This window comes from Copadichromis virginalis, linkage group LG15 (genome assembly GCF_057382275.1).
Source record: "Copadichromis virginalis isolate Kocher_CV1m ecotype Utaka linkage group LG15, C_Virginalis_male_GT1.1, whole genome shotgun sequence".
NCBI classification, from domain to species: domain Eukaryota; kingdom Metazoa; phylum Chordata; class Actinopteri; order Cichliformes; family Cichlidae; genus Copadichromis; species Copadichromis virginalis.
The window spans coordinates 9,750,453-9,766,782 of NC_140632.1; the positions used below are offsets into that span (position 1 = coordinate 9,750,453).

Sequence of the window (16,330 nt, forward strand, 5' to 3'; positions counted from 1 at the left end):
ACTACATTCACATATAAAACAAAGTCTATAAATAGAATCAGAACACACCTCATAGATGATCCTCTGGACCAGGTCAAATTCTCCCTCCAACGAGGCGTCCAGCAGGAGAGCCAGAGGGTTAAACTTCACTCTGAAGCCATGACCAATGCGGTCAGAGTTTGGTTTTTTTAGGTTTGTTCGCTTCTCCTGTAATAATAGAGAGGAGGGATGAGCCTTTGAAGCACTTTTATTTCTTTGAATAAAAGTCTGTGTATGTGTGTCTCTCACCAGTGGTTGTGAGACCCCTGTGCCACTCTCCTCTGGAGTGGTGACCTCCGGCACAGGGCTGGGCAGCGCCGCTTCTGAGCCTCCCACGTTGTTGTTGCTGTTGTCTTCTGATCCCTCGGCTTCAGCAGGATCCATGTGCCCTCCTTTTGGTGAGGCCACTGGCTCATTGTCATTAGCATCAGTAGTGGCAGGGGGAGCGTCAGAGCCCGGCTCCTCTTCGCCTGGTGTTGGCGCTAGCGGAGTTTCTGAGAGGAGATTCCCATTGTCTGTATCAGCCAGAGGGTCACCTCCTAGGTATCCAGGAGGATTACTTGGTTGATAAAATGGTGTTCCATTACCTGCACCACTCCCACCTCCAGATCCACCAACTCCATTTCCCTCTATGCCTCCTGCAAGAGTGTTGAATCTCTGGTAGAGCAGTTTCTGGATGTTGGGTCCGCTGGGACCCTCTGGTTCTGTGATGGAGCTGCGCTTCTTCAGTGGTCTTGGAGCGTTGGCCAGCTTTTTACGGAGCACTTCGAGGTCAGCGTCGCTTTGGTAGCGCAGCGGGGAATGTACCATTGGCGTCAGCTTGGTTGGGCTGAGTGGCCGTGGTATGTTCTCCACACTGGGAGGAGGTGCTGACGGCTCGAGGTGCTGGAAGCTCTCATGATCGTCATATTCTCCGTCTAATGTGTCCTCACCACTGGGTTGGCCTTGGAGCAATGGGAAGGCCCCTCCTGACTGACCAAAAGACAGAGGCGAGGGAGGCGTCGAGCTGGAGGGGAGAACAGGCTTCCCGTATACTAAGAGAGAGCAGACATGGTAGAGTTAAAGTTGAGGGCATTGATGCCATCATTACTTTCATTATTAATTCACTTTTTCATTTTGCTTATAATAAACAAGAGTTGGCAGTCTGAAATGCCAAAGTTAAAATTGTCTATCATATGTCCTCAAAGCTTGCGTCGCCCCTAAAATTCCTTTTATTTTTTCACACTTGAAAACTTAAAAGAATTTGATTTATATGATATAAGTATATCATCACATTTCAGACTGCAACTAACTAAATATTCTCAATTTCTGGGCAAAAGATTCATAGAAAACTGTCCCAAAATCTCAGTTCTTACCTGCTTTAATAGCAGGCTTTAGTGGCTGGCTCTTTGGCGCCAACTGCTGGAGGTACATGTGATAGATGGAGCTAGAGTTCACGGTAGGTGGGCCCTTTCGGGGAGACTGAGGCCGTGATCCTCTGTCTGGGATGAAGGGACGCACTGCCACAGCTGGCGGAGGATCCAGTCGTTCACTCATTCCAGAAGGAAAGAGCGGTGCATTAGGCTGGAAGGTGGGGCTTGGTGGCACTGAAATACGCTGCTGGATCTGCTGGGAGGACGAGCCTGTGGCGGGGGGCACACGGGGCCAAGCGGGAGCTGGTGGGTTTGGGAGTGGGCGAGGTGGGGGAGGTGCATCTTTACGGCGCTCCAAGGAGCTGGCTGAGTTTGCGGAGGTCAGGTGGGATCCGTATGGTGGTGGCTGCGGCTTGTTGATGGCTGGGGAGGACACAGCCATTTTGGAGTCTAGCACCTGTGAAGAAGCATACAGGCATTTATCATTAAAACAGCTGTTATATGCAGAAAAAATTGAAAGATTCACTCCTTCCCACTGAATAAAAATCCATCTTCAGCAGCCAATTTACCATATGTGCAACTGGTATCATACAGGCCTAGGAGGTTGCCGTGGTTACCCATAATTTGCATGAAACATGCCGACCTGTCTCAAAAATTAGCCATTTTGCTCTCCAAGCTGTATAGAAACTCAGTAAAGTGCAATGCAGATGAAAAGCAGAGAGCATTCACTTTCAAAGTGAAGGTTGTGCCTTATAACTGAAGCTAACATGTTTCAAAAAATGTTTTTTTATTTTAAAGACAAATGCTCTCCATTTTTGGTTCCATTTGCTTTCAATGAAAGGAGTTTAGGAGGACGTACCTTTTCTGCACTTGGAGCACCGGGGGAGCCTGAGGGAGCACTTTTGCCCTGGGTATCAGTCCCTGAGTCTCTTCTCTCAGGAGGTTTTAGAGTTGCACTGGGCTTGCCTAGAGTAGGCCAACCAGTTTCATTAGCTATGGCATAAACAGGACACAGTTAGTGGAGAGCAAAAGAAAGAAAAGATCACACAAGTGACTTGAAAAAGCATGTCCATCAGCACTAGTCTTAAACGGCAGCTTTTTCTTATGACTAAGTGCACTGTGTGGAATATTAGTGATGACATTTCCAGACCACTAGTAAATATAATGTTGTAAACACATAAAACAACTATACTGTTTTGACCGGTATCAACTGGAGGTCAGGATTTTTTTTTTTTAGATGCCCATCCTATTAACCAGACACAATAAAGAAACCAAGAGCTCGCTTTATGTTACATTTATGTCCATCACTGATAACAAATAGACATCGATCCAAGGAGAAGATCTTTCCCATGAGCTCCCCCACTCTCACACATCAGAAGGGAGATTTTCTTTATTTCTTTTAAAAGTACAAACTGCATCAAATTAAATGTTTCAAGAGGCGCCGCTGATCAATAGGATCAAAATCCCGAGCCTTCACGTTAGGTAGAGGAAGGAATTTATGCATATTAGTATGTTGCTGATTTTAGTCACGTAGTGTTTAACTTAGTAACTATTATTGGTAACTACAATGAAAGTTAAGATAATCTGGCTAATAACAGATAATAATAACTGCAGAAAATGTGAAACTAAAAAGAAAATATGCAAAATTAAAAATAAAAACAATTAAAAAAATAGTAATTTCAAACAGAAAGGACAGCGTGAAAGGAAAGAAAAAGATGACAAAAAACAACAGAAATAAGTGCTGCACACACAAATTATAATAACCGTCACAATCTGTCACACAGCAATAATGCTGGTGAGTGATGTGTTAAAGATGTACATAAGTGCTATCATATATTAGTAGACCAGAGATTTTGACTTGTTATAGTAGGAAAGAACAGGTAGAAGAAACTTTGTCAAAAATCATTCCATCAGCTGTGATTGTAATCCACGAGTGTGTAAACATGCATAACGATAAAGCCATTGAACTGGCACACCTAAAACAAATGCACTACTTGTAATGTTATAAATCACAGCTGTGCTTTTCCTGCTATAAAAAACCAAAATGTTTTACAATGAAAGAAAAGTCTAAACAGTTACAATAAGGCAACACTATCCAGAGTCTAAAAGGGAAAATCTGGGTCTGGTTCTTCTCAGATTATCAAGCGTGACACTTAAAGAGTGAATCCTATGATATTTTAACATGCACAAGTTAAATTCCTCGTGCATGTAAAGCGTTTGACAGCTAAAAGTGATTCTCACAGCTTAGCTGTTAGAGTTTGGTGCGAAGGTTAAGGTGGCCGCAGGCCTGGGAATGAGGTGAAGTTAGAACAAAGCCACGATGTTATGGACTGCTTTACATGTTAAACTGACGAAGCACTCAACTCAGCGAACCTTCTCAGAAGTGTACGAGAACACACAGGACCAGCAGCGCTTTGCCATCAGTCATGTGAGGCATGATATCAGCTACAATCAACAACACCAACTTCGTGCAGCTTATGCTTTTAAACAGCACCCCAGTACTTTCAAGTCACTGGCCAAATCCACAGAGGAATCTTAATGACCAGTCAGTGATTTATGGATTCAGCCTGAGACAGTTGTAGCAATTTACCCATCACAGCAGTGAGTGATTAGAGTGTGGGTGGCTCATGGTGTTACTGGGGAGAGTTCTTAAATACTCAATTAGTCCACGCAATAAGAAACTCGATTAGATGGAATAAAAATTGTATGATGGATTACATTGTTGTAATATGGAGGGAGAAAAAATGAAATCTGGGGCATGCTGTGGATCCTGTGCTACAATCAAGACAAGGTTCTGCAGGTGCCATCCTTTTGCTTATGCAGCGCTGTGCACTCACGGGACGTGCCGTCAGAGCCAGTGGAGGCTCCAGGGCCCGGGTGTGATTCTGGAAGGGACGGGGGAACCGGGTCCACAACGATGTCTAAATCAGACACTTTCCAAGGGCCGGGAGGCTTTCGCACACCGTCTGCCCCAAGAAGAGTCATCCCCCACCCAACCCCCACACCCAGTGAGACAGACATCACAAAGACAAGACAGGATAGACATGAAAGAGAGACGGAGAGACAAGGAAGGGAAATACAGGTTACACAACACAGGAGAAGAGTGAGGTTAGAGAGGAAGGGAGGAAAGAAAAGCAATCACAGAAATCAAGCCCAGGTGGAGAATCAACTGAGATGTCAGGTAGGAAGGAATCAGTTCAGGCAGAGGAAGGAACTTCAGCAGCATGCAGAAAGTGTGTAGCTGGAAATGCTGGATTTATGATCTATCTGAACAGAACCCTGGATGATTGGAGGTTTCTGATACTGTCCAAAGTCTGAAATCAGTGATCTCACTTTCAGACATTCATGGCTTCGTTGACCAGCTGGCTCTACAACAGCGGTCCCCAACCTTTTCTGTGCCACGGACCGGTTTATGCCCGACAATATTTTCACGGCCCGGCTCTTAAGGTGTCGTGGATAAATACAACAAAATAAAACCAGTACCGGTACCAAAAGAGAAGATTTATTCATAACACATGGGAAAAAACCCAGGGAAACTAAGTTGACAATAAAAACGATTAAAAAAAAATAATGCTAAAAACCAATAAAAACCCTGAAAAGCATTAATTTCACACCCGAGCCTCAACTCTCGAGGCCCAGTACCGAATGTCTCATGGACCAGTACCGGTCCGCACTCCAGGGGTTGGGGACCGCTGTTCTATAGGACCTGCACTCTCAGACTACATGTACTAAACTTTTCAGTGTTTTTTAAACATTTCTGCATTTTGTAAAATAAAAAATTTAAAAAATAGAAAATCTCCATGTGTAAAATGTTTGGGTTTAAACAAACCTGATTTAGTGCGGCCATGGTTAGCTTGGTTATTAACACCCAGAGTCTGTGGCTTCAGTGGATCTGGTGGTATGGTGTAGCCGCCTTCCTGTCGAGCCGGTACTGGAACCTGGATATATGGCCCGACAGCAGCAACACGACCCAGAGTGCCGGGAGCTGGCTGGGGAGACGGAGGCCCATTGGCTCTATTCAGCTATAATAACAGAGAATGAGAAATGTTTGAGATGTCAAAACAGCTGAAAAGCGAAAACTGTATAAAACTTTCACTACTCCAAGGGCTTTACAGCTCCTCTAAGAAGACAAATGAAAACGTTTCTTTGAGTATCTATAAAAACTTTAAAAACAGCATTTAAATGTTTCATTTTAAATAAAATAAAAAAAACCCCTGCAGTGTATAAGCTGATGTCTTACAGAGAGATAGAGGGGAAAAAAACAAAACAATAAAACTTTCAGAACTTTCCCGCCCCCAAAAATATGTAAACAGGAGATGTTAAGGGCTCCTAGTCTTACAGGGAGGTTCTCTTTTTGACGTGCCTCAGCTTTTTTCTTGTAGAGACGCTCCCTCAGCTCACTGATACGCTTGTCCATAAGCGTCACTTCCATATTGCGCTTGTTCAGAAGCTCCTTCTGTTGCTGCAGCTTGCTGTTTTGCTCCTGATTCAACTTGTTTCGAATCTGATGATGAGTGAAGACATAAACAAATGCATAGAAAGACTGGACCAAGATAATCGGCTATCACTGTAAACGTAGCGGACCTTGTAAGAGTATGCACGACATGATGCACTAATTTTAACTCTGCATTACCTGAAGCTCCTGGTACAGTTTGCGGAGCTCCAGCGCTGCAGCACCGGTTACTTGGCCACCCAGGGACGCCTGTATGCCATTCAGCTTTCCTCTCCGCAGGTCCTCTAGCTGCAGGCTAAGCTGCTCCACCCTCAACACAGCTGCCTGCAACTCCGCCTGCTTCTCCTGGAACAGGCTGCTAACCTGCTCGATCTCAGCCGCTGCATTTAGGAGGGGGGGGGGGGGGGAGGAAAAGGATCTGGATCAGCACCAACAGACAGCTTCTTTGTTTTGGGGGGAAAAAATACTCCAAACCATTCATCAAAAATCAAATGCTATTCTTTTATTAAAGAAACGAAAAGATCCTCAAGACCAAGACGTTTCAGAACTCTTATTCATCCAAAGTCAAGAGTTCTGAATATAAAGTATGCACTGATATGAGATATAAATCTTCTTTCAGTGTCTGATAGACTGTGAAATAGCTCGAGCCGAGCGCAGACAACCTTTCTGTGAAACAGTTATCTATCTGATACTCAAATATAATCGTCTCTAAAGAGTGGTGGTAAAGTTATGCACATATTTTAAGTATACGTACACAGGTTGCCATTGATGACCTTGCTGTAGTCCACCTGGCCTCTCATTGCGCGAATCTTCTTGAGCTTGGCCTCCTGGCTCTCTACACGTTCCTTCAGCCTCTGCAGCTTCTCGCTCTCTGAAACGCTTTGCTGCTGACGTCGCTCCTGCTGCTTCAGGTAACGCAGACGTTGCTCCTTTGGAAAGCAAAGCAAAGAGTGATTGATTCACAGGGGAAACCTTGATAAAACGGTGGTTTTAAACTGTACAATTTGTATATCTTTATAGGTTAAAACATAAAATCCCAACACACGAATCAAAAAAATCAGCAGGGCACCACCCAAAGCTTAAAGGAAATCTAAAACTAGGCTAAATCGTTCTACTGAGTACATTAAGTGAATTTCTGTGCCGTGTCAAGACGGTCTGAAGGCTGAAGAAAGGGTCAGATGACTTCATCTCCGCCCAACTGAGAATTGCTCCAGTTAAAGTCCTAAAATAGGAAATGACAGGGCCAGGTTTCCAAATGACTGCAGGGCTTCAAGTGGGCCTACTTTTCAGACACCACAACAAAGGCAATAAATAGTCTTTCTATCAGTGAGTCTACAGCGGGCTTTATTTTGCATGACTGATCAGCATACCACAAGCACGGTGGTCAGAGTGAGTTAGTGCAATGAAAAGTCACAGAGTGACAAGGTAGGCTGTTTGTGCGACGTTCAGCTCCTCCTCCTCCATTGAAGGAGAAATCCTGATAATAGACAGTAGGAGGGCAGCCACCATTGGTTTGTGAGGTCCTTTTCCAAAGCCTTGATTTTTAGCAGCATATTTAGAAGCACACTGCTTTTGGAGTATAAAGTGACTCTATAGTGCTTTGTTCATTAGCATAGATGCACAGACGCAGATACTTGGCATTGATTAGCCAATTTTCTTTTAAATAATCCTTAGAAATAGTTCTCCAGGCTTGTTGAGGAACATTAGAATCTCTTCGTTGGATGTTGGCTGCCTTTTGTTCTGTTCTGTCCCACACTGCTTCAATAATGTTGAGGTCCTGGGAGACCAATCCATGGAAAATTAAATGAAATAATGACAAATTAAAATTTGGATTCATCATTCCATAAGACCCGTTGCCTCTCACTTTCAGTCCTGTTTTTTTTTTTGTAATTTGGCAATTTCTCTTTTCCTTCCTTAACAGTGGCTTCTTGACGGCCACCAAGCACAGCACTATGGACTGAAAGCAGTGTGAACTAAGACCATTTCTGATTAGGCTTCAGTGAATCATGATTGATAAACCGAGGATCCAGTTGCATTTCTCGGGTCTTGTGCCAGGTCTTTGCTGGATTCTTTTCCTCATCAAGCATGACTTGATGCAGTACTGTTCATCTGCATGTAGATCGTGTTTTAGGCCTGCCACTTCCTTTGTCCTCCACTTGTCCAGTTTCTTCAAAGAAAGCACACTGGACACTGAACAGGATATATAAAATTTTCTTCTAATAGTTCTTTGGGAATCATGTTTCTGCAAAAGTGCTTTTTTATCACTGTCAAATTGTGTAATATTTGGCATTTTTGATGGATTTACCTAAAGAAACTGGAGCAAATTTGTTTTTGTAGGCTGTTAGTAACCGAGTGCCTAAAGATACAATTTAAAATTGGTTCTTTCCTAAGTTGTCAGCCATGGCTCATCCCTTGAATTACAGTGGGGCAAAAAAGTATTTAGTCAGCCACCGATTGTGCAAGTTCCCCCACCTAAAATGATGACAGAGGTCAGTAATTTGCACCAGAGGTACACTTCAACTGTGAGAGACAGAATGTGAAAAAAAAAAATCCATGAATCCACATGGTAGGATTTGTAAAGAATTTATTCGTAAATCAGGGTGGAAAATAAGTATTTGGTCAATAACAAAAATACAACTCAATACTTTGTAACATAACCTTTGTTGGCAATAACAGAGATCAAACGTTTACTATAGGTCTTTACCAGGTTTGCACACACAGTAGCTGGTATTTTGGCCCATTCTTCCATGCAGATCTTCTCGAGAGCAGTGATGTTTTGGGGCTGTCGCCGAGCAACACGGACTTTCAACTCCCGCCACAGATTTTCTATGGGGTTGAGGTCTGGAGACTGGCTAGGCCACTCCAGGACTTTCAAATGCTTCTTACGGAGCCACTCCTTTGTTGCCCGGGCGGTGTGTTTTGGATCATTGTCATGTTGGAAGACCCAGCCTCGTTTCATCTTCAAAGTTCTCACTGATGGAAGGAGGTTTTGGCTCAAAATCTCACGATACATGGCCCCATTCATTCTGTCCTTAACACGGATCAGTCGTCCTGTCCCCTTGGCAGAAAAACAGCCCCATAGCATGATGTTTCCACCCCCATGCTTCACAGTAGGTATGGTGTTCTTGGGATGCAACTCAGTATTCTTCTTCCTCCAAACACGACGAGTTGAGTTTATACCAAAAAGTTCAAATTCAAATTCAAATTTTATTTGTCACGTACACAGTCATACACAGTACGATATGTAGTGAAATGCTTGGACAACTGCTCGTGACCTAAAGAAAACAAAAAAGGAAAAGGCTATGAATAAGATAGGAAATAAATATGAAAAATTAAAAAAGGGTAAATTTAACTAGGAAGGAATAAAATATAAATTAAGGTTAAAAATGAAATAACTGTACAACACAAATTAGAATGAAGGGTAAATTTAACTGGGAAGAATAAGATAAAGATAAATATATAAATTAAAGTTGAAAATAAAATAACTGTACAACAAAATACACAATACACAATATAGAACTATATAAGAATGTATGAAGAAATCTAAATATAAATAAATATATACACAATAACAGCAGCTGTACAAGTATTAACCGGAAATGAAGAATATAGTGACCAGTGTTGTGCAAAAACAAAGTCCAGAAAGTCCAGTGTGTGTGTAAGAACCATATGTGTGGGTCAGTACTGTGTGGTGGTGTGATTGAGAGACCGTATCGCCTGCGGGAAGAAGCTCCTCCTCAGTCTCTCTGTGTTGGTCTTCAGGGAGCGGAATCGCTTTCCTGACCTCAACAGAGAGAACAGTCTGTTGTTGGGATGGCTGAGGTCCTTCACGATCTTCCTGGCCTTGGTCCGGCACCGCCTGCTGTAGATTGAGTGCAGGTCAGGGAGCTCGGAGCGGATGGTGCGCTCAGCTGACCGCACAACCCTCTGTAGAGCTCGTCTGTCCTGCATGGTGCTGTTCCCGAACCAGGTTAAGATGTTTCCCGTCAGGATGCTCTCTATGGTGCAGGAGTAAAAGTTCCTGAGCACCTTGGAGGGCAGTTGGAAGTCTCTCAAGCGTCTGAGGTGGTAGAGACGCTGTCGGGCCTTTTTCACCACGGTGTTGATGTGACAGGACCATGACAGGTCCTGCGTGATGTGAACTCAGAGGTATTTGAAGCTGTCCACTCTCTCCACTGGGCACTCGTTGATGACGGGGGTCTGGTAGTTCCTCTCCTGCTTAGTGCTGAAGTCCACTATCAGCTCCTTTGTCTTACTGACGTTTAGAAGGAGGTTGTTCCTCTGGCACCAGTTCTCCAGATTCCTAATCTCCTTCAGGTAGGCCGTCTCGTTGTTATCAGAGATCAGGCCCACCACGACGGTGTCGTCAGCAAACTTGATGATGGTGGTGGAGCTGGTAGTGGCCACACAGTCATATGTGTACAAAGAGTACAGCAGGGGGCTCAGAACACACCCCTGGGGGGCTCCAGTGCTGAGAGTGGTGGAGGCTGAGACATGTCCGCCCATCCTTACTGCCTGTGGTCTGCCAGTTAGGAAGTTGGAGATCCACAGACACATAGATGAGCTGAGTCCCAGATGCTCCAGCTTGGTGGTGAGTGTGGAGGGAATTATGGTGTTAAATGCAGAGCTGTAGTCTATGAAGAGCATTTTAACATAATTCCCCCTTCTAGTGTCCAAGTGAGTGAGTGATGTGTGGAGGAGATGAGAGATGGCATCGTCTGTGGAACGATTTGGACGGTAAGCGAACTGTAGTGGGTCCAGTGTGTCTGGTAGTGAAGAAATGATGAAGTCTCTGACCAGGCGTTCAAAGCACTTCATCACTACTGAGGTGAGGGCTACAGGGCGATAGTCATTGAGAGAAGCAGGGTGGGGTTTCTTCGGGACAGGAACAATGATGGACTCTTTGAAGCATGTGGGGGATCACCGACTGAGATAAAGAGATGTTGAATATCTCAGTGAACACAGGAGCTAGCTGGTATGCGCAGTCTCTTAGGATACGACCTGGGATGCCGTCTGGTCCTGCTGCTTTCCTGGTGTTCACTCTCTTGAAGGCTCTCCTTACTTCATGCTCGGAGATGACGAGCACGTTTCCGGTGCTGGCAGTATCTTCCTGTCTGCAGCCGTTAGCGCCGCTAACACTAGCATTGTTGGAGACCTTAGCTGCAGCCTCGAAGCGAGCATAGAAAGTGTTCAGCTCGTCTGCCAGAGTCACGGCCGCGTTCGTCATACCGGTTGTTGGTGCTTTATAGTCCGTTATTGTCCTTAGTCCCCGCCACAGGCTCCTAGAGTCACTCTGTTGGAGTTGTGACTCTAGTTTCCTCCCGTAGCGCTGCTTCGCCTCTTTCACCGCCCTCCGCACGTTATATGACGCGGCTTTGTACGGGTCCATGTCCCCCGTCATGAGTCCCGTGTTGTAGGCAGCGGTGCGGGATCTCAGAGCGTCGCGGATGGTTTTATCCACCCACGGCTTCTGGTTGGGAAACGTTGTGATAGTCTTTGTCTCCACGGTATCATCCGCTAGTTTCCCGATGAATCCCACAACCGCTTCCGTAAACACGTTGACGTCATCGTCGGAGCTGTTTCTGAACATGCCCCAGTCTGCGTCATCGAGTGCGTCCTGTAACGCGGCCACCGATTGATCCGTCCAGCGCGCGACCTTCCTCTGAACCGGAACTTCCTGTTTCAGCCTTTGTTTGTATTTTGGCATGAGGAAGATGGCGGCGTGATCAGATTTGCCAAACGGGGGGCGGGATTGTGCCTTGTAGCCGTCCTTGACCGTAGTGTAGCAGTGGTCCAGTGTCCTTTCACCCCTGGTGGGGCAGGTGATGTGTTGATAAAAGTTCGGCGCTGCGCGTTTGAGGTTGGCGCTATTAAAGTCCCCCGTCACAATAAGCGCAGCGTCCCGGTGTTGTGTCTGGTGCTGTGTGAGTGCCTCATGCAGCTCGCATAAGGCGGTGACCGTGTCCGCTTGTGGTGGAATATAAACGGCACTTACAATGACCAATGTAAATTCCCGAGGTAGATAAAAAGGACGACACATGATGGACAGTAGTTCCAGATTTGGTGTGCAGGAGCGTGTGAGAGGAACAACGTTCGCACTGTTGCACCAGTTGTTGTTCACCATTAAACACACGCCGCCTCCCCTTGACTTCCCCGAGTCCCGTGTCCTGTCCATGCGGTGAACCGAGAAGAACTCGGCCGGCTGGATGGCGTGGTCCGGCACCGCTGGGTTCAGCCATGTCTCGGTGAAGCAGAGGAGATTGCAGTCCCGAATGTCTCTCTGGAACTTTATCCTGGCCCTGAGGTCGTCAAGCTTGTTCTCCAGTGACTGGACGTTGGCGAGCAGGATGCTAGGCAGAGGTGTGCGGTGTGCACGAGCTCTCAGCCTGTTCCTGACGCCGGCTCGCTTCCCTCTAGGCCGCCGCCGCTTCCCTTTGTTCTCCCTCGAGATCTCACTCGGCCAGCTCGGATCCGGAGTTAAAAACTTCGAATTGTGAGTACATTGTATACCAATAGAAACAAGAGTGTCACTGTCATACCTAATGTACCCAATGGTGATGATTTTGCCGATTTAGAAACGCTGAAAACTAACTTAAAAAACAAAGACAAAGAAAAAGTGGTCGGAGCAGTCGTGACGGCAGCCGACCTCACCGGCGCCATCTTATAAACTACTTTGGTTTCATCTGACCACATGACATTCTCCCAATCCTCTGCTGTATCATCCATGTGCTCTCTGGCAAACTTCAGACGGGCCTGGACATGCACTGGCTTCAGCAGCGGAACACGTCTGGCACTGCGGGATTTGATTCCCTGCCGTTGTAGTGTGTTACTGATGGTGACCTTTGTTACTTTGGTCCCAGCTCTCTGCAGGTCATTCACCAGGTCCCCCCGTGTGGTTCTGGGATCTTTGCTCACCGTTCTCATGATCATTTTGACCCCACGGGATGAGATCGAGAGCCCCAGATCGAGGGAGATTATCAGTGGTCTTGTATGTCTTCCATTTTCTGATGATTGCTCCCACAGTTGATTTTTTCACACCAAGCTGCTTGCCTATTGTAGATTCACTCTTCCCAGTCTGGTGCAGGTCTACAATACTTTTCCTGGTGTCCTTCGAAAGCTCTTTGGTCTTGGCCATGGCGGAGTTTGGAGTCTGACTGTTTGAGGCTGTGGACAGGTGTCTTTTATACAGATGATGAGTTCAAACAGGTGCCATTCATACAGGTAACGAGTGGGGGACAGAAAAGCTTCTTACAGAAGACGTTACAGGTCTGTGAGAGCCAGAGATTTTCCTTGTTTGAGGTGACCAAATACTTATATTCCACCCTGATTTACGAATAAATTCTTTACAAATCCTACCATGTGAATTCATGGATTTTTTTTTCACATTCTGTCTCTCACAGTTGAAGTGTACCTCTGGTGCAAATTACTGACCTCTGTCATCATTTTAAGTGGAGGAACTTGCACAATCGGTGGCTGACTAAATACTTTTTTGCCCCACTGTAGGTGGCTTTTTATGTTTAAATGATTCACAAGTTGGTGTTAAGTGGTTCAAACAAAACAAACATTGTGAAAATGGTCAGGTACAGGAATGGACAAAACATTGAAAGCCCTTCAGAAAGCCTAGAACACTAATGTGCAAGACCACTTTCTAATTATAAATATTAAGAAATAATGGGCAACTTGAGACTTGCACAGTACTGTAATTTGTCAAATAGCTGGACTATAAAATAAATGCCAAATTACCAACACCTCACAAACAGGTACTGACATGGGCCTCTTAACTTGTGTTTGTTATACTGGTATCTTTTTAATGACAATGTCACAACATTATATGGCTCGCATTGTGGTTAATTACAGGCCTAGCTAGCTGCCTCTGTGTGATGCACCCATATAATGTATGGTTACAGCTTACTATCCAAGCTTTCTTGCATTAGCTAATAACTTGACTCCACCCTACGGACTTTCAGCTAAGCACTTGACCTGCTTGTCTGAAAGTCAAGCAGGTCTTTATTGATAATTATTCACAAGGATGCTTTTCACAACTCCAGATAAAATCCTGATGATGTGGAGCTGCAGCTGGTTAGTGAATAGCGCTAATTCCTGCAAAGACTTGAGTATCATTTCTGACCGACTGGACAATCCTGGCACCGTGACTCACACTGCATCCAATCTCATTCGTTACATAATGGTTTGCCCCCATTTCAGGTCACGACAGACTCTTTGGATGAGACGAGTGCAACAACATTCCACTTTCTCTCCGACAGAGCGGTCCAAGGCTGCTTTGTGTCCTGAACTTGATTGAACTAATGCCCAGGCTGCGTCTGTGGCATCGGACTAAATGACACACCATCAGGCCAAACCCTGGCCAAGGCTATGATTTGTCAGGTCTGCTATGTTACTCAGTTAAGTTACTGCAACAATTTTTCAGTAACACATCCCAGCATAAGAACATTTACCGACTTTACCGAAACACAAACATAATATGAACTGCAAAAAGACGAGAAACATGGACTCACTTGTGCTTCCAATTAACACATTTTGTTAGCATAAAACAAACTTTGCATAAAAGACCATGACTGTATTTGGAGGAAGGATTCGTGGTAAGAGAATGAAGCTGCTGATACCTTTGCAACGAGCATCTGCTGCTGAGCCTCGATTTGCTGCTGCTGCCGTGTGGCCATCTCCTGCAGCTCCGACAGCGTGAGCTCCACACGCTGGCTGCCCACCTACACACCAACACAGGAACTGGTCAATACACTGAAATCTTCCCAACTACTCTTGATGTTGAACCACTGAGACTGATGATTAATAATGAGTTTAATGAAGGTTTTCCCTTATAAAAACTCACATATGACAATATTTTAAATCAGGAAAAAAGGCTAATTTGACAAGAAAAATATGACTTATAATTCCTGTACTAAAAGGTGACTGATTCAGACTCAAAATTACATTACATTATTCTCGACTCTCAGCCAAAACATTAACATTTAACAGCAGAGTTGTTCAACATCTCTAAGAAATACCTTTTTGCTTTTTTACACCAATATTCAGGTAAATGTTTGATAGCACTCTGCTATGATAACACAAAGTTCAAGTCAATAAATGCAGAATAATACGGGCCTGCAACATTACATAAGCCAAAAATATTATATAAGAAAAAGAAGCTGAAAAACTAAGCACAGAGAAATAGGTTACGAAGAGAAAGAGAAAAAAAAAAAGCCATTTGCAGAAATGATTTTAAAAGATGTCTGGATTCAGTAGCCAGAGGGTAAAACTGCAGTAGACTGCACAGTACTGAGAGCTGGGGACTCTTTCTCCAAAACAGCATCATTATGGGACCTTAATTATGATGGAGAATCAGTTAGTGGGCAGTAGGCCCGAGCCTCTGAGGGGCAACATGTCATTTGGTGTTTATACACACAGCATAAGCTTCGTATCGTATGAAGGCATTACTGGAGTAAAAGAGTGGAGCTGTGACCAGACACGAGGCTGCCACGTTACTCAAGCACACAAAATTACCAGAAGTCGGTTTTGTTACAGCAAAACAAAAACATGAATCAGTTTATTACATTTAGCTCTGGTTGTCCAGAACAAAGAGTTCCAGAGGTTTAGCTAGAGGAAGCTGTGTTTCCATACATAAAATAACCTGTTGTTGATGGCCAGTAACACTGGAGAGCTTTACTCTTTGATGACTAGGTGGACTGTAAATGTGCACAAGCTCTTATTTTGCTGTTATATTAATACACTGATCATGTTCATCGTTAAACAGAGCTCGGTAACTGACGTCACTGTGGCATCACTGCACAATGAATTGTTTGGCAGACAAACAAACAACTTCATTCTTTGCTACTTCATTGCATTACAAAGTTTAAAAGAAAATGAAGTGTACGAAACTGAAGCTCTAAGGGGAAAAAGTGAAATCCAATCAGCGTCATTGCAGATCCTTACAATGCGCCAAAAAAACGAAAAGATTAGAGACCACAATGCCTCACGTACCCCTCGCATCCCCCAATATGTTTACCCATCTTTTTTTTAAAAATCATTTTTATCATTTTAATTCCCACAAAGCACAAGTTCAGTTTAGCAGTGGCAAATTTGGAAATGTTAAATTTATATTTAAGATGAATATGAATGAAGAACATCAATTAACTGTGTTTGCCCTACTCTTTTCAGCCGGAGGCAAAATTGTAGATCTCAGTCGTTTACTTTCCTTTAGATGTGTATGTTTATAAATTTGAAACTGCTCTAACTTAGTGTCCAATAGTTAATAATCAAATTCCTTAACAAATAAATAAATACATACAACTTTGCCCTCTGTTTAGTAACTCAGACTTCTGTTTACTACCACCACAAGTCTGTAAGCTCAGAGCTGAAAACCTTCTTGAAACTTCGAGTCAGCTGTCAGCCCAAAGCTTTGTAATGAGCGGCGACACAAGCCGGTACTATTGATCATTTTTAATGACTGATCAGCCTGTGTCTTTCCATTACATTTTACATGCATAGCACA

At 44.3% G+C, this 16,330-nt stretch overlaps 1 protein-coding gene across 6 annotated transcripts in view; it reads right to left on the minus strand.

Annotated features, from left to right (window-relative positions):
• Positions 1–16,330, minus strand: part of ppp1r13bb (protein phosphatase 1, regulatory subunit 13Bb) — a 31,837-nt gene that overhangs the window by 2,141 nt on the left and 13,366 nt on the right. For 2 of the 6 annotated variants that reach the window (XM_085431786.1, XM_085431791.1), the window contains 10 exons: positions 14,448–14,549; positions 6,578–6,752; positions 6,004–6,203; positions 5,710–5,874; positions 5,200–5,392; positions 4,208–4,336; positions 2,230–2,363; positions 1,374–1,827; positions 268–1,052; positions 49–186 (listed from right to left, as the gene is read on the minus strand). In XM_085431786.1, coding sequence (XP_085287912.1) covers positions 49–186; positions 268–1,052; positions 1,374–1,827; positions 2,230–2,363; positions 4,208–4,336; positions 5,200–5,392; positions 5,710–5,874; positions 6,004–6,203; positions 6,578–6,752; positions 14,448–14,549 — 2,475 coding nt within the window. The remainder of the gene's footprint in view (positions 1–48; positions 187–267; positions 1,053–1,373; positions 1,828–2,229; positions 2,364–4,207; positions 4,337–5,199; positions 5,393–5,709; positions 5,875–6,003; positions 6,204–6,577; positions 6,753–14,447; positions 14,550–16,330) is intronic. The other 4 variants (XM_085431789.1, XM_085431792.1, XM_085431788.1 and 1 more) reach the window with 3 other exon arrangements.